The 17,295-nt window shown below is 48.0% G+C and overlaps 3 protein-coding genes across 3 annotated transcripts in view; all 3 read left to right on the plus strand.

The window, feature by feature from the left end:
* The window catches only part of dock3 (dedicator of cytokinesis 3), a gene marked incomplete at both ends in the record, with an annotated part of 136,964 nt that extends 134,601 nt beyond the window's left edge, over window positions 1-2,363 (plus strand). The window contains 2 exons of the mRNA XM_084445786.1: window positions 953-1,035; window positions 1,758-2,363. Coding sequence (XP_084301912.1) covers window positions 953-1,035; window positions 1,758-2,363 — 689 coding nt within the window. The remainder of the gene's footprint in view (window positions 1-952; window positions 1,036-1,757) is intronic.
* A 4,893-nt stretch (window positions 2,364-7,256) lies between these two features.
* On the plus strand, window positions 7,257-9,915 carry manf (mesencephalic astrocyte-derived neurotrophic factor). The gene is made up of 4 exons (XM_084445787.1): window positions 7,257-7,435; window positions 8,181-8,308; window positions 8,739-8,880; window positions 9,077-9,915. The coding sequence occupies exons 1-4, from the start codon at window positions 7,348-7,350 to the stop codon at window positions 9,259-9,261; spliced, it is 543 nt and encodes a 180-aa protein (XP_084301913.1). The 5' UTR covers window positions 7,257-7,347; the 3' UTR covers window positions 9,262-9,915.
* Window positions 9,916-10,485: 570 nt separating this feature from the next.
* rbm15b (RNA binding motif protein 15B) lies at window positions 10,486-13,739 on the plus strand. The gene has a single exon (XM_084445632.1). It carries the CDS (start codon window positions 10,574-10,576, stop codon window positions 13,151-13,153), a length of 2,580 nt encoding a protein of 859 aa, XP_084301758.1. The 5' UTR covers window positions 10,486-10,573; the 3' UTR covers window positions 13,154-13,739.
* The last annotated feature ends 3,556 nt before the right edge of the window (window positions 13,740-17,295 follow it).

The raw sequence follows: 17,295 nt of genomic DNA on the forward strand, positions 1-17,295 counted from the left end.
ATTGTGTGTGTGTGTGTGTGTGTGTGTGTGTGTGTGTGTGTGTGTGTGTGTGTGTGTGTGGTGCGTGCGCGTCTGTCCGTGTGTGTGTCCGTTTGCATGTGTGTTGAGCATGTTACTGAGTGTGTACCATATGTCTGTATCAATCTATTTCAATACTGTTAATCATTTGTGCATGAGGTGAGTATCCAGATGTGAACATGGTTGAGTTTTTAGTTGCATCTGGGGTACAAGCTCCCATCTGACCTCTGACCCTTAGACAGCCCCAACCCTCTTGTCTCTGAAGGTATTTTAGAAATAGCCCCATGTCTCCCCCCTCTCCTCCTCCTCCTCCTCCCCTCCTATACCCCTCCTCTGAGGCCAGCCCTGACCAGAACCAACCCCTGACCAGAACCACCCCCTGACCAGAACCACCCCCTGCTCTCTTTCTCTCTTTCTTTCTCAATTTCTTGTTTCTTTTCTTACTTTTATTCTCTCTCTCCCTGTCTCTCTCTCTGTTTCTCTCTCTTTCTCTCTCCATCCCTCTCTCTCTCTCTCCCTCCCTCTCTCTCCCCCCCTCTCTCTCCCCCCCTCTCTCTTACTTTCTCTCTCTCTTTCTCTTTCTCTCTCTCTCTCTGTTTCTCTCTCTTTCTCTCTCCATCCCTCTCTCTCTCTCTCCCTCCCTCTCTCTCCCCCCCTCTCTCTCCCCCCCTCTCTTACTTTCTCTCTCTCTTTCTCTCTCTCTCTCTCTCTGTTTCTCTCTCTTTCTCTCTTTCTCTCCCTCTCTCCCCCCCCTCTCTCAGTTTCTCTCTCTCTCTTTCTCTCTCTCTCTCTCTCTCTCTTTCTCTCTTTCTCTCTCTCTCTCTCTGTTTCTCTCTCTCTCTCTCTCTCTCTCTCTCTCTCTCTCTCTCTCTCTCTCTCTCTCTGTGTCTCCCTCTCCAACCTGTTTCTCTGTCCTGATGTGTGTCCCCTATAGGGAGCCTCTCGATGCACTTTGATGCTTTCCACCACCAGATCAGCGACCTCCCTCCAGCTCTCCCTGCGCGCTGCGCTAGAAAGGTATCTCCTCCCTCCTCAGGCTCCGCTAGCTGACTGTCTCTCTGTCTCTCCAGCTGACTGCCTCTCTGTCTCTCCAGCTGACTGCCTCTCTGTCTCTCCAGCAGACTGTCTCTCTGTCTCTCCATCCAGGCCGTTGTGTTTCTGTCTGTTTGACTGGCCTGTCTGTGTGTGTGTGTAGCCATCGATCTGTCTGTCCTCCCAAGCATGTCCCCCTCGAGGCTCCTGGTCAATCCTTTGGTCCCCATCCACGTCCTGGCTTCTAGAATACCTCATAGCCTCTAAGATACTGATGAGTGCCCTGTGTGTGTGTGTGTGTGTGTGTGTGTGTGTGTGTGTGTGTGTGTGTGTGTGTGTGTGTGTGTGTGTGTGTGTGTGTGTGTGTGTGTGTGTGTGTGTGTGTGGTGTGTATGTATGTGTGTGTGTGTGTGTGTGTGTGTGTGTGTGTGTGTGTGTGTGTGTGAGCATGAGCGTATGCCAACGTGTGCATGTTGTGTTTGCGCGTGTGCACTTTTCACATTTGCTCTGATTTCATCTTCGCTCCTGTCTTTGGGGAATTTAGTTTGAATCCAACTCAGTTTTGTTTATTTGATGCTTTTATTCTGTTTGCCCTTCTTCTCTAATCTTTTTTTTCAGTACACTCTTTCCTCTATTGCTTCTGTCTGTGCTGGTGGAATGTATCTGTGATCTCTCTCTCTCTCTCTCTCTCTCTCTCTCTCTCTCAGTCTCCCCTGCACCCTATACCTGCCTCGCCCACCAGTCCCCAGTCCGTCCTGGATGGCAGTAGCTCCACCCTCTCCGGCAGCGCCAGCAGCGGAGTCTCCTCCCTCAGCGAGAGCAACTTCGGCCCCGCTGGCCAGTCGGCTTCCTCCTGCGAGCCGCCAGTTCCCAGCGATGCCCTGGACTCCGCCCCCAGCAGCCGGGCGTGGATGAGGGATGGCGAGGAGCCGGAATGCCCCTCCCCCTACCTTCCTGTCCGCTACAGCGCCTCCGAACCAGAGGTGCTGGACGCCGCCAAGCCCCCGCCCTGCCGCAGCCTCTCGGCCCCCGGGGGCGCCCCCCCCGTCCTGTGCTCCGCCCCCGTGGAGGGCCCCCTCCCCCTCCACCACCTCCACCACCCACACCCGGGGCTGCCCTACTACCACCACGAGCCCCCGGCCCTGCCCCCCAAGCCCTACCTCAGAGAGGGCTGCATCCCGGAGGAGGACCCTCACCCCCCCACCACCGTGCCCCCCCCCAGACCCATGCCACGCAACATCTCCCAGCCCGTCGTCGGGGGCAAGGAGGAGCAGGCCAAGGTGGCATGGGAGCATGGGGTAAGGGAGAAGTAGCCGGCTAGATAGGTGTAGGTGTGGTCTAACTGTCTCGTTGAGGGCCAGAACTCTACAGCTACTGTAGGGTGATAAATAATACCATTGAAACAGTCAAGAGGTTTAAACTGTATTCATGGCTATGAACAGTACTTGTATCCTTATGGGGATCCATCATTCATCTATCAAATGTAATTGGATGGTAGAGGGGAGACGGCCAGGGAAGGTTAATTTGATGTCCCATGTTCTCCTATCCCTCCCTCTTTTCCTCCAGTTCTTAAATACCCTTATTGCTAGAATTGTACTGCTAGCTACAGCTAACAGCTAGCTGGGCTCCTGGCTTTCTAATGGATTCTAAACACTGTATGTGTGTAGGTGGGTATGTTTATTAAAATGATAGCTTGAGGCTTTACAAACTGAACAAGGAAATAATGTGAATTTCATGTCCATTCTTTGAGCCACCAATCTGAGTGTGAAATTGCACAACTCCCTAAACAAGGTACTGTAATTGCACAGTTAAATAATTGAAGATGACCTCCTCTCTACAATCTGAAGCTGCTTTTTAGCACTTGGTCCAGGAGCAAAAAAAACATAGTAGCCATCGCACAGAACACGATGTTAGAGCCGATTTATCATCAATTCTGCATCTTAAATGATTGGAACGTCCAACATTCTAAAATAATGTTTAAATGAGTGAGGCTCTCCGACCAAAGATTTTGAAAATGATGTTGTGTGCGGGGGATTATTTCTATATTCTCATGAAGATGGAATAAAGACTTGGGTTGTTGTTGTTGCAGTGGGTTTCTGGTGTTGTAGATTATGATAGAGGGAACTTGCAGGCTACTGATTATTTTGATAACTAGAATAATGTGGTGGTACATGTATGTCTGGAGCCCTCAAACAGTTTTGTAATCAACTTAATTAATACACAGTTAATGGGAAAAGAAAAAAAACTCCAGAAATGTTTGTGTTATTGCAAAGGAAGTACGGTACTTATTGTACAGTACAGTATACCTCCACACACACACACACACACACACACACACACACACACACACACTGCCACCCTCCCACTCCCAAGCCTCCCAGAGCAGCCTCTGTGTGAACAGGCATGGCCTAGACTGCTAGAGCAAGCTCAGGGTTAGGGTTAGGGTGGCTGGTCCCGAGCCCCTCCGAGCCTCTGTGTGTGACCAGGCATGATAAGGGTTAGGGTTAGGGCTAAGCCTAACCCTAGATGTCTCTGGAACCCCGTCCCTACAGCTGAGATGAACCAGACGCCATAGATGAGACAGATAAGATCAGATACTTTAATAATCCCCGTGGGGGACATTTGGGAATTGTGAGAGAGTGGTACTGCTCACTTCTATCAAGTTCACAGAGTATGTTAGGAGGGTGTCAAAGATGTCTCTTTTACAGGAAGGCTGCAGTATCTTATTTTATTTGGACAGGATGGGTTCTTGTTTTTCAAAGAATATGACATATTTTTAGAAGTACAGAAATCTGGGACAGTGAAGTGTATAGTCATTGTGTACAGTATAGTTATATATGGTATAAAATAGATAATTTATGAAGGAGTCCAGTGATGGATTGAGGGGAGCTGATTAATATATGCAAGATGACGGCTTTGAAGCCCATGTAGTTGCTTGATGGATGGTATGCACCCATTCTCAGGGGGAGAGGAGAGGTTGAACCGCTGATTCGGACAGATGATAGTCATAGAAGTTTGTTTTTGTTTTTTTGCGGGGTACTTTTGTTTGAGTGCATGTTGATCCAAGTGACAGGAGAAGTGGTTTGACTGTAGGCGACGTCACCCTCAGGATGAGAGTCTTAGAGTTAAACTGTTCAAGAAATCTCTGTAGTGAATACCTACAGTTCTAACAGGCTAACTCATAACTGGGTGTTTATTTAGAGGTGTTTTGGGAGAGACTCAGTGACTGGCTACTGCTCTGCTCTGCCCTGTCACATCGCTGCTGCATGCTTCATCAGAAGTATAGCCACCTTCTACAGTATACTCTGGCATTCCCTTCCACTCTCCACTCCTCTCCTCTCTTTTTCTCCTTTCTTCCCCTCCCCTCCCCACTCCTCTCCTTCCTCTCCCCCATTACCCTCCCTTCTCCTCTCCTCTCCTCCATTCTCCTCTCATCTCCTCCCTTCTCCTCTCCTCTCCTCTCCTCCCTTCTCCTCTCCTCTCATCTCCTCTCCTGTCTTCTCATTGGGAGAGAGAAACATGGATTTTCTCTCATGAATTTCTCAGACCTTTACCATTTTTCCAGAGGGCAATCTTTTCAGAAGCAGGGAGCTGTATTTGTTTGTGAGTGTGTAGATACAGTGTGTGCTCACTGCTCACTCTTGGCTGAACATGCTTCTTCTCTACCATCTCCGCTCTCTGACCCTGCTTTCTTTGTGTACATTTCGCTACTCTTTTACAAGGCACATTCATATACACTGTAAACTTGTACAAATGCCGTATAGATGCATGTCTCCAGAGGTAGAGGGACTTTTATTTTGAATTTCAATTACTGAAATTATTTTAATTTTTCCTATGGTAATGTGTAGCGAATACAGAACCTATAATGGTATCATGACATTTATTTAACCCCACACTTGAAACGATGTCACAGTAATGGAGCCCTGTCACTGTTTGTATGGGTTGTATGAGGAGTAACCCTGCATGCACTATGTATAGAACCACCCAGGTCTGTTTGGCCCAATACAAGATGCATTTGATTCAACTTGCCTTGCATGCAAAATTTGCACTTTGGGGACTATTTTCTTTGTGGTGACAAGATAAATCAAGTGCACATGAAGTATCTCAGATGATTTACTGTATCCCAGGTCTGACTCTAGACTGGCACAGTGAGGTCAGTCCTGTTTAATCACCCCTCTTATGAAGTAAGGGTTAGGGTTAGGGTTAGGGTTAGGGTTAGGGTTAGGGTTAGAGAGGTTCCTGCTCACCTGCAGACCCCTCCTCTACAGCGCAGAGGCACATTACAGACTAAGAGGATTGGATAAGAGAGAAAAATATGAATTACAGTCATTGGATTGATACAGTGAGCCAAGACATGTAGGATGATGTTTATAATGTGTATGTGGAAAACACGCATACTGTATTCAGAATGAAGCCACATTCAGTGTAACCTATGCAAAGTACCAGAAGTTTATTTGACAAATATATATATTTTTTTTTTTTTCGATTATCATTTTATGATCGGTTTCTTCTATTGATTTTAGTGACACAAGGCTCACTTCTGACAAAACTCTATAACTTGATGATGTATACAGTATACACTGTTTAAGCACAGTGAGTGTTTGGTGGTGAGAATAAGCTATAAAGAACCCTAGGCCTAATGACCACTAATACAGAATACACTCCCAGCATTCCAAAACAGTTTCTCTAGAAACACCAGTACTGAATTATTATGATAGTCAACACTACTACTCTACTTCTCTGTGTGATAAGTTTGTACATAGCCTATATTCCACACAAAACTGCTATTTGATTAACACATTTTGATTTTACGTGTGTTGGACTTCTGGTGGGCAATGCTGAAATCACACCTGGTTTTACCTGATGATAGGTGATACACAGGCTACCTGACTGAATACCTTCATTTCCAATATCAATGTCCTGAGTGATCCATTTGTTTTTGGGTGTGTTTACTAGAGGGCAACATTGGGTGAGGAAGTGTTTTTTTATAACTTTGTTGAAATATAGGGTTTAATAAGAGTATGGTGAAAGTGAAACAGGCGGGAGGGAAATGAACTAAGATTGATCATTCTTCTGCTTGTTAAATGGACAACTCGTAGAACAGGGGGCACACATGTTTGGAATGAAGTTCTTAAAACCAGCTTGACAGCCGGCTTTATGTCCTGAACATAACCCTGGCACTGACGTGTATTTATAAAGGTAAAACATGTATAGATTGTGATTCATTGTCTGCCTTGTACTTTCAGATGTAAATGTGTTTTTAAAACTAGAAGAAACATGTGACTTTCATTTGCCTAATTATTTTTGGTTACTTTGTGTATTTTGCTTTGAAGACAAAACCCAAGAAAGGAAAATGGAAACTTGGTAATTTGCTCTCAAAGTATCTCTTGTACAGTATATATTGTGTTTGCATGAATAAACTGTGATGTGGATTTTAGATGTAAATACACACTTTTTCCTACTCATTTAACTGATGTGTTGTGGAATTCATAATTAATGCCATACATTAAAGATCATGTTTTATTGACTCAGTACTGCTTCAAGTTGTTATTCTTCATCAAGTCACTTGTGTACTGTATTCTCACAAGTGAATTGTCACAAGTGAATTTCCAAGAGCAAGACAGATTTTTATTTTTATTTGTATTAACAGCTTATCTGACAGCTAAATATTATTATTATTATTATTATATACTATGTATACTTGGCTTTTTCTGATTCTATTGTAATTAAGTGCTGTATTCTGTGGCTCTCTGCTGCTGTAACACTGGGAAATTAAAAGTGTTCTAAATCTTATCTTGTACAGTAAGTCCAAAGTGTTAATGTCTCATTTAATTTATGGTGGAATTGTTTTATATATCAAAAACTGACTAAAGGTGGGTAGGGTGGATGAGAGTGAGGCGGTTGACATTCCCATACATCCCCATGGGGTAAATACCATGGATGTAAATACCATGCAAATATCCCATGCAACATAATATGGAGTATTTTGTGTGTGAGAGCTCTAGCCCAATCGAATGGCGCCAACTGGACGATGTTGCCGGGGTGAATCATGTTTGTCCAATCAGCGTGGAATGCGTGGAAATACGTAGGGAAAGCGTGAGATGAGGACCAATAGGATCTCATTCTAGCAAGACGTGGACAGCAGGAAGCTTTAGAGATTCAGGACATTGCGTGCTCATTTACCGGCTTCTAACAGTTAGCAGACTCACTAGCTCATGTCATTACACGTTAGATAGCTAACATCTTCTTTATCGTTTACCTGGCTATAGCTTAATAGATAAACGTATTCGTCGTGCGATGTTGTGTTTAAGTGGTTTATCGGTCGCCTTGGCGCTTGCGTTGGTGCCGAGCAGCAGCGATGCGTTGAAAGATGGAGAATGTGAAGGTGGGTAGCACTAACGTTAGCAGCTACCATAGCTAACGTTAGCTAGCTAACATCAGTCCTCAGCATCTGTTTCCTTTCTGGCTGGCTTGAACGGCTGCTCTTTAGCTTTCTTTAACGTTGGATTCCTAACCAGCTCGTTCTCCGCATCTATGTCTAACTTACATCTGTGATTACTGTGTTAACGTTGTCTGATGGAGGAGGAAAATGTTACGTAGCTATTTGGTTGTTAACAGGTTGACTAGCCCTGCTTTCAGGTGAACTAAGTTCACAGTGCACTAGTATGTAGTTAGCTAGATACAGTTTATTGTACAGTGACTCTGGCGAGTACATCTTGTATCTTGATGCGCCTGTCACAATATATCGTGATAGAGGTTCCCCCCTGACAGGGATTTGCTCAAGTTGACCACCTGTACTCCTCAAACAGTCTTTAACACACTATCTCTCTCTCTCTCTCTCTCTCTCTCAGACCATTATCTCTCTCTCTCGACCATTCTCTCTCTCTCTCTCTCTCTCTCATGACCATTCTCTCTCTCTCATGACCATTCTCTCTCTCTCTCTCTCTCTCTCTCTCTCTCTTTCTCTTTCATGACCGTTACCCACATACTGTCCAATACCTACAGTAGATGCAAGCAACAGGAAATATTATGTCTTGGCATTACTTTGCAGACAAGGAGAACATATATAAGCTAATTGCATTTCATAGTCAGTGTGTTAACATATTTGTTTATCTATTGTTTTGTTCCAGTGTGTACCAACTTCCTGGGGAAATTCTACCAGTCGCTACAAGAAAATGACGTGAAGTTCAACAGTGCAGACATTGAGAAGGCCATTGTAAAAACGTGCAAAGACGCCAAGGGGAAGGAGAACAGATTTGTAAGGACCAAAACATAAGACCAGTCTTTCTGTAATCAGTGATGTATTGTTGTGTCTCCCAGTCATGTCACGTTACAGATGCAGTGTAGAAATGGGCTTTATTAGTGGATATTGCATTGTTCATACTTCCCTATATTCATAACCTAACCATCTGACCAGCCTAGCTACAGTAACAACAGAGAAAGTAATTGGACTAGGTTACAGCACAAACAGGTTTGGGATGAGTTTATGTGTAATAGCACTTTGATAATCTAATATCTATTTTTGGTGCTGCAGAATGTGTTTTTATAAGTGCACACAGCCAACTATAATACAAACCATACAATACAGTACTTAAGACACATAATGTAACACTACATATAACACTACCCTATACAGGATAGGATTTTGAATGTTTTTTATTGATCTCATATGTTTTACCTGTCCCTAGTGTTACTACATTGGTGCTACAAGCGACGCAGCTACCAAGATCATCAATGAGGTCTCCAAGCCCCTGAGCCACCATGTACCTGTGGACAAGATCTGTGAGAAACTCAAGAAGAAGGACAGTCAAATCTGTGAACTCAAATATGGTACAGAAAACCTTACATTGCTTAAAGAGACAGTCGACTCGGTCTTACATGTCAGGTTGTTATTGTAAAAGAAAACATGTGGCCAATGATTTACCTCATCAAATAAAGTCTGAATAAAGCTGCATGAGTGTCCGGGTCCAAAGCTGTGTGTGAGCCACCAGTCCAAACTAAAACCTCTCTCCCATCTCCCCTGCAGACAAACAAGTGGACCTGAGCACAGTGGACCTCAAGAAGCTCAAGGTAAAGGATCTGAAGAAGATTCTGGAAGAGTGGGGAGAATCGTGCAAAGGCTGTGTGGAGAAGTCCGACTTTATCCGCAAAATCAATGAACTCATGCCCAAGTATGCCCCCAATGCTGCCAAAGCAAGGACAGACCTGTAATGGGCCAAGCATGGGACTATCAATGACTGGTGGAGGGGGTTCTGGTTAAAACATGGGAGTGTGGGGGACTGAGAGAGGGGGTGTTGGACTGGATTAATGACATGTTTGAGTGGGTAATGTTCGCTGTGCGGTATATGAACCACCTTAGTTTGAGTCTGTACATGTCTGTACTGGTTAGGGATGGAGTTAGGATAGAATAACCTTGGACATTTTCAAATCACTCAGTTTCTCAGATAGAATCACACTTTTGTCCCAGATTTGGGTTGAATATGTATTTATTTGAGGACTTGATCTAGATGAACAGGGAAAATGGACCAGTGATGTAAAAGCCTGAAACAACCTTGGCACGCAAAGGAAACAAAATCAAGTGCATCTCAATTATATTTGTAATATTTGAAATGTCTCAGGTCTGTTTTTTCTTGTCAATGTGATTTACACTTGAGAACTCTTCCAATCCCACTACACCTAGCTCTACCCCAGACCTTGTTAGTTTCTTTTGGAAGGGATAGACTTTGACTTATGTGATGTGAATGTGTCCTCGAAAGAGAGTCCACGAGAAGTAGCCTAGTGAAAAGAAGACTTGAGAGGAAACTAAATTAAAGTTTGCAGTTCTTTCACATTGACATTTCATTTAAGACCTAATGTTTATTACAACTGTGCTACTATACTTTTTCATTAAAATATGAAAACCATGTGTCAGTGTCTGGATTTCACATTTTTGGGTGGCCGATTCTTTGTGTTTATTTCTGAATGTGCCTTTATGCCTCAATATTTTCTCCTCTGTATGCTACTCTGAATTCCTCTAGGGGTTTAAGACAGATTTTCAGTTGGGAAGCGTAAGCATTGTCCACTGAGGGGTGATTCGGTGTCTCCCTTGAAAAATAGAGCACCAGTTTCGGTTCTTTCAGACACTAAGCGAAAGGAAACATGTCTTTGGTGTTTTGGTTCCACACCAGCGGGCTCTGTACCGTGGACTGCACTACACATTCCATCCAGATGTCGCTGGGAATATCGGGAATTCTGCCCTTCTGCGCTGCGTGAACGTCACTCACAAACCCCTCCCATTGGCGGAACACACACGTTCCTTTTGTCCAAGATGGCGGCGTTGTTACAGGTCCATTGATGCTCATATGTTTTTAAATGTATTTTTCCTTGTATTTTGGATTGTGTGCAATCGCTTGATGACCTAAGACTTTGTTTAACTTCACCGACGTCGTCGTTTCTGTGTAGCCTCTCTACAAAAAGAGTAATTTGCTTCATAGACCAGATTCTATTTGCAGACACTGAAAAGTTTGGGCTCCATCATCGGAGGATGAAGCGACAGGCCGGGAGAGACACCAGCCCTAGCCGGGCTCTCGCGAAACGAATACGGGAGAGAGAGCGGGAACGAGACGGGGTGCGCAGGGAGGACCTTCCACCCCCGCCACTGGCTCTACTACTGGCGGAGAGTCGGAGCTACCACAAGCACCGGAGCCGGAGCAGAGAGCGAGAGAAGCCCCGGTTGAGAGAGGAGCGCGCGGCCGCCGTGGACCTCTACTACCGACCACCACCTCACCACGAGCTCGGGCTCATCAGTCGCCCACCATTACGGACGTCAACCGCGCTTCCCAAACCCGAACTTGCTGGCGCACGGGCAGCGGGTAACCTGGAGTACAAAACGTTGCTCATTAGTAATTTAGGTTCTCAGGTCTCCGACGAAGATGTGGAGGACGGGCTGTTTCATGAGTTCAAAAAGTTCGGGGACGTGAGTGTGAAGCTCTCGCACACGCCAGAGCTTGGCCGGGTCGCATACGTGAATTTCAGGCACCCAGAGGACGCTAAGGAAGCCAGGCATGCCAAATCCACCAGGTTAGTTCTGTATGACCGGCCCCTGAAAGTGGAGCCCATGTATGTAAGGCGGCGCAGCTGCACGCCTCCCGATGTGGGCTACCTGCCCCTCCATGCCCCGCCATACCCTTACAGACAGCGCTCTCTCTCCCCCCCCGGGCCTGCCGGGCTCCGGGACATCCGGCCCAGACACTATCCTGTGGAGGGGATGGGGCTGAGCAGAGAGCGAGAGAGGATCCTAGACTATTATGGTATGCTAGATGAGAGAGGGCGGCCGTACGGGTTTCCCATGATGCCAGTAGTTGAGGATTTAAAGCCAGAGGATGACCAGAGAGCGACCAGTAACCTGTTCATAGGGAATCTGGACCACAACGTGACGGAGGGCGAGCTGAGGAGGGGCTTTGACAAGTACGGCATCATCGAGGACGTAGTCATCAAGCGCCCGGCGCGCGGCCAGGGCGGAGCCTATGCTTTCCTGAAGTTCCAGAACCTGGACATGGCCCACAGGGCAAAGGTGGCAATGCAGGGCCGGGTGATTGGAGGGAACCCCGTGAAGATTGGCTACGGCAAAGCCAACCCCACGACTCGTCTGTGGGTGGGCGGGCTGGGTCCTGGCAACTCCCTGGCCGCCCTGGCCAGAGAATTTGATCGCTTCGGAAGCATCCGGAACATCGACTACGTGAAGGGGGACAACTTTGCCTACATCCAGTACGAGAGTCTGGACGCCTCACAGGCCGCCTGTGCCCAGATGAGGGGCTTCCCTCTGGGGGGCCCTGAGCGCAGGCTGAGGGTGGACTTTGCCAAGGTGGAGGAGACGCGCACCTACCCCCAGGGCTACCAGCCCCCAGTGCCCCTGCCAGCCCACTTCGACCTGCTGCCGGAGGGCTACGGGGGGCGCCACCGGAGCCTGGAGAGGGAGCTGCGGGCCAGGGACCGCTCCCCGCGCTCCCCCCGGTCTCCCCCCAGCCACAGCCTGAGGGAGAGGGAGAGAGAGCGCGTCCTGGAGAGACTAGACCGGGACTTCCCCTCCAGCCCCACACGCAGCCTGGAGCGCCGGGGGGCCGCTGAGGCCTTCGGGGGAGGGGCCAGAGCAGGCCGGGGGAGGAGCAGGAGCAGGAGTAGGGAGCGCTGGCTCAAGGAGAGAGAGGCAGAGCGAGGAGGAGGAGGAGGACTGGAAAGGCGCAGGAGGAGGAGCCGGAGCAGGAGTCTGTCCAATGACAGGCAGGCAGAGGAGAGGGGAAGGTCGAAGGTTCGAGTCGGAGGAGGCCCGGCAGGACCAACCTCCCCTGAGGCAAGCCCGGACAGAGCCCAGGTCCGAGCCCCGGACTCCACCACTGAGCCCCGGGACCACACCCCCGACAGCGGGCGCCACTCCACCGAGGACAAGGTGGCCCAGGACGACCCCCCAGAGACCTCCGGCCGCTACAAGAGACTGGGAGACCCGGACCGGCACAACAACAACCACCACCAGCAGCACCGCTCCGCCTCAGACCCCCAGCCAGACCCCCGGACCCCCAGCTCCCTGTCGGAGTACGCCCAGGCCCTCTCCAAGGCTTGGCAGGGTTTCTTCGCCCTGAAGAACAGCAGCTTCCCCACATCCATGTTCCTGCTGGAGGGGGGGGCCGCCTTCCTCTCCTCGGCCCTGAGAGACAGCCAGGGAGGCGAGGGTCCGGGGGGCAATCTGGCCCAGCTGAAGATCGCCCAGCGCCTCCGCATGGACCAGACCCGGCTGGACGAGGTCACACGCAGGGTGAAGCTGGGCGGGGCCGACGGGTACGCCGTGCTGCTGGCCCTCCAGGGCCCCATCGACAGAGAGGCCCCGCCCCCCGAGCCGGGGCTGCAGGTGCGGCTGCTGCGCCACCTGGTGACCTACCTGAGGAACAAGGAGGCTGCCGGCGTCATCAGTCTTCCTGTGGGAGGGGCTAAGGAGGCCGTGGGCGGGGCCATGCTCTACGCCTTCCCGCCTGGTGAGTTTTCCCAGCAGTATTTGCAAACGGCCAAAAGGACTGTGGGTAATCTGGACGAGGAGCACCTGGTTATAGTGGTCGTCAACGACTCCAACTGAGCGCATTACAGAGAGATCTTGTAGAAATGTACGGTCTAGAAGAGGTATGGATGCCTGTTAATGTAGATTCACCGGGAGGCATGAGAGCTCTGTGTTTTGGCCATATTTTTCTATCTGCTGTTCTCTGAAATCCTCTCCACACCTCCTAATCTTTCTCTGCTATGGGCCTAGAACATTCCGGTTTACCCAAGGAATCCTGGGAAACTGAGTACTGAATTGACCTGAACTGAGTATGGTAAATGTAGTGTCTGCATAGTTTTATACCTGAAACACTACAACCACGGGATTTTAACAATAACTGTTTTTGTTTGTTTGTTTCCTATTAAACTGAGCTGCTCAAGCTTCTCTCCACACTAGTAGCCTGTATCTGCTGGTGCTTCAGAACGAACACTAGGAGCCTGTATCTGCTGGTGCTTCAGAACGAACACTAGGAGCCTGTATCTGCTGGTGCTTCAGAATGATTTTGATCTTGTTTGATTTTTATTGAACCATTCCAGGGGCTCACATTCTCTTCCATGTTGAGAAGTGTGTGTTGTTCTGATGTTGCATGCAGGAGGAAAGATGTTATTTTCCTTCACAGATAGATCCCGCCAGTCAAATATTGTCATGGATGTTGTTCATTTGACATTGAATGGAAGTAGTTGTATGTTGCTATATTGGCTACTAAAACAGTTCTTGGAACAATTTCAACATAAACACAAATTCAACATACAGCTGGTTCAAGCGTTACTGGTAGCCTATATCTTTTTTTTAGTTGAACATTTTAGCCAACATCGATCCATCCATCCTCTGATCCCTCCATCTATCTGTTCATCCCTCCATCCATCCTCTGATCCCTCCATCTATCTGTTCATCCCTCCATCCATCCTCTGATCCCTCCATCTATCTGTTCATCCCTCCATCCATCCTCTGATCCCGCCATCTATCTGTTCATCCCTCCATCCATCCTCTGATCCCTCCATCTATCTGTTCATCCCTCCATCCATCCTGTTCCCTGAGCTAGCTGTTGCCTGGTGATGTGTCTGACTCCTGGACTACCTCTGTGAAGTTAAGTCATGAGGTGGCTGTTTAGAACTCATGTCAGACATTTCTATGACCCTCCCTCTACTGAAGTCTCTACAGGCACTGTCTGTTTTAAACTGTCATGACTACCACCAAACTATACTGGTCTGGTTCATAATGTTTTAGCCGGCTGTTTATTTAAGAGTATTTCAGAATGTTAACCGTTTGTACCTTGTATTTATTTTACAGTGATTTTTGTCTCAGTACACTCCAGTGTAGTCCCTGTCTCATGCGCTCTGAATGTGTCTATTATTTAAAAACACAAAACAAAAACATCAGATTTGACCGAATGGGAGCCGTAGAGTAGTTTACCATTGATGTCACTTGGTATTCATTCACACATTTACAAATGTTTTTCTCACTGCACATATCTCAGTGGGGAGACTGATGCAAGACACTACGGATGTGCAGATGTGACTTTAAACAACGACCAGTTACAATGTGTTATTATAGCCCTCTTGTCAAGTGAACTGTGTTATAGCCGATTATTTTGAGAATGGGTAGGTTACTACTTGACAATCGGTTTTGTAAACATAAAATGGTCCCTCCCTCTTTTGTTGTCTTAACCAGCCCCACTTGTTCTCTCTGTCTACATATACGTATGTATTCTGTATAAAAACTGTAATAAAACGTTTTATGCCCGTTTTTATCCTTTTATGCTCCATTTCATTTCATTGCCACTCACACTAACAGAAGCCATTTATAAGGATTCACAGTTGGGTTTGGTGACAGTTGGCTCCATAGGAAGCCCCCGTTTTATAATGATGTTCTCTATCTTTTTTGTTAATACAGCTCCAGTAGTGGCGTGAGGCGATCAGCTGGGGAGGAAAGGCCTTCCCATACCATGTTGAACCACTAGGTGGCAGTGCAACCCAGGAGGCAGCAGTGCTTCCACATATCAGTGGACTGATGTGATCAGTGTAGGATTATTATGGTGAGAGTGCTTGCCTTGCACGCAGTCATAGAGAGCGCTATTCCTCTCTCGTATCTTTATTTACAGGACAAAAGCAGACAGGTCAGCGCAGATTCCACTGTATTCATCCTTTACCAGTCTACATAATGGGGGCAGGTCCCAGGGTTGAGGAGCTGTGTGATCCCCAGGGTTGAGGAGCTGTGTGAGTCCCAGGGTTGAGGAGCTGTGTGAGTCCCAGGGTTGAGGTGCTGTTAGCCCTTTTCAGTCCTGTTGTCGCATGCTCGCTCATTCCAGACAACAGTCCTTTCACCCTCCATTCACTTCGCCGTCAAAATAAATAGTTGTCGGCCTATTTAGGAGAAGCGCTCATATTTACAAGTGTCAGATACACATGAAACTTCACTTACCTAAGCAAAAGGGTCTATTTAAACAAATGCTGGGTTTTGAAGCCTCGGCACTACCATTAAATAACTTATTTAGACACGTTATGTCCGAGTGAAATAATTTTTCCGAGGTAGTCTTCTTCTGTGGTGGTGGCGGTCTCTCTGAAGCTTCAAAACACCGCCACCACCACAGAAGAAGACTATAATGAATCATCCCAGGGTTGAGGTGCTGTGTGAGCCCCAGGGTTGAGGTGCTGTGTGAGCCCCAGGGTTGAGGTACTGTGTGAGTCCCAGGGTTGAGGTGCTGTGTGAGCCCCAGGGTTGAGGTGCTGTGTGAGCCCCAGGGTTGAGGTGCTGTGTGAGTCCCAGGGTTGAGGTGCTGTGTGAGTCCCAGGGTTGAGGTGCTGTGTGAGTCCCAGGATTGAGGTGCTGTGTGAGCCCCAGGGTTGAGGTGCTGTGTGAGTCCCAGGGTTGAGGAGCTGTGTGAGTCCCAGGGTTGAGGTGCTGTGTGTGTGAGTCCCAGGGTTGAGGTGCTGTGTGTGTGAGTCCCAGGGTTGAAGTGCTGTGTGATCATAGGGGGTATTTTTGGACCTTTCTATAGTAGTTCCTGGTACTGTGCAGTCTTCCAGATACACTCACAGTACTTGCACTGTTGCACACACGCATACCTCTCTCTCTCTCCCCCCCCCCCCCCCCCCCCTCTCTCTCTCTCTCCCCCCCCCCCTCTCTCTCTCTCTCTCCACCCTCGGACACAAGCACACAGACAGCCAATGAGCCTGCACCAACAAGCTTTTACGGCCCAGGAAATGGAGAGATAAAAGTAGTGAAATATTAATGCAGAATCATAAGGGCTCCAATGAAATCCATTAGGAGGAGAAATCAATGGGAGGAGCACACTCTGTTCTCTTACTGGCCCCGATGCGGCAGGAGCAGCAGATCAGGCCCTCTCTTGTGTCCTTGTTCCCTTCCCTTGTGTCCTTCCTTTAACAGACCAGAACTCTTCCTAGTCTCTTCCTAGCGGTTCCACCTTCACCTATCAGATCTGCGGGGGTGGAGTGAACAATGTCACATGGGAGGGGACAACATTATGGAATGGCGCACGCCCGACTATTGAGAATCCCTCCAGTTGTTCAAAACCCTTTCTGTATTGACTGAACCGAGATGGAGTTGAGCCCAGCCAGGCCTGTTCCAGTAACACACCCAACTCTGTCTCTGTAGATTTAATCTGCTTCCAAAGCTACACGGCTAGCGGCTAGCCTACTACAGCGACTCCAGAAGCAGCCGGTGGCGCGATGATGTCAGTGGTGCTAAAGGAGAACGCCGGTCGCCGTCTGCAGGGCGGGCAGCCAGACAGCTGAGCAGCCCGGGCGTCTGGACATGAGCACGAGTGACATGTGTCTTCAGGGGTCGCCCTCCTAATTGCAGATCTGTGTTTGTTCTGGCTATGTTGGTGTGTACCCCCCCACCCCCCCCACCACAATTCTTATAACCAGTTGACTGTAGTGTGTTGTCCTGGCTGTAGTGTGTTGTCCTGGCTGTAGTGTGTTGTCCTGGTTGTAGTGTGTTGTCCTGGTTTTAGTGTGTTGTCCTGGTTGTAGTGTGTTGTCCTGGCTGTAGTGTGTTGTCCTGGCTGTAGTGTGTTGTCCTGGTTGTAGTGTGTTGTCCTGGTTGTAGTGTGTTGTCCTGGTTGTAGTGTGCTGTTCTGGTTGTAGTGTGTTGTCCTGGCTGTAGTGTGTTGTCCTGGTTGTAGTGTGTTGTCCTGGTTGTAGTGTGTTGTCCTGGTT

The sequence above is a fragment of the Borostomias antarcticus genome (genome assembly GCF_949987555.1).
Source record: "Borostomias antarcticus genome assembly, chromosome: 11".
NCBI classification, from domain to species: Eukaryota; Metazoa; Chordata; class Actinopteri; order Stomiiformes; family Stomiidae; genus Borostomias; species Borostomias antarcticus.

Bases quoted from the DNA above. Each gene is read 5' to 3' on its own strand.
- manf (XM_084445787.1), top strand. From the start codon at position 7,348: ATGTTGTGTTTAAGTGGTTTATCGGTCGCCTTGGCGCTTGCGTTGGTG. The intron at 7,436-8,180 runs GTGGGTAGCACT...GTTTTGTTCCAG, and splicing joins GAAAGATGGAGAATGTGAAG to TGTGTACCAACTTCCTGGGG. The intron at 8,881-9,076 runs GTACAGAAAACC...TCTCCCCTGCAG, and splicing joins AATCTGTGAACTCAAATATG to ACAAACAAGTGGACCTGAGC.
- rbm15b (XM_084445632.1), top strand. From the start codon at position 10,574: ATGAAGCGACAGGCCGGGAGAGACACCAGCCCTAGCCGGGCTCTCGCG.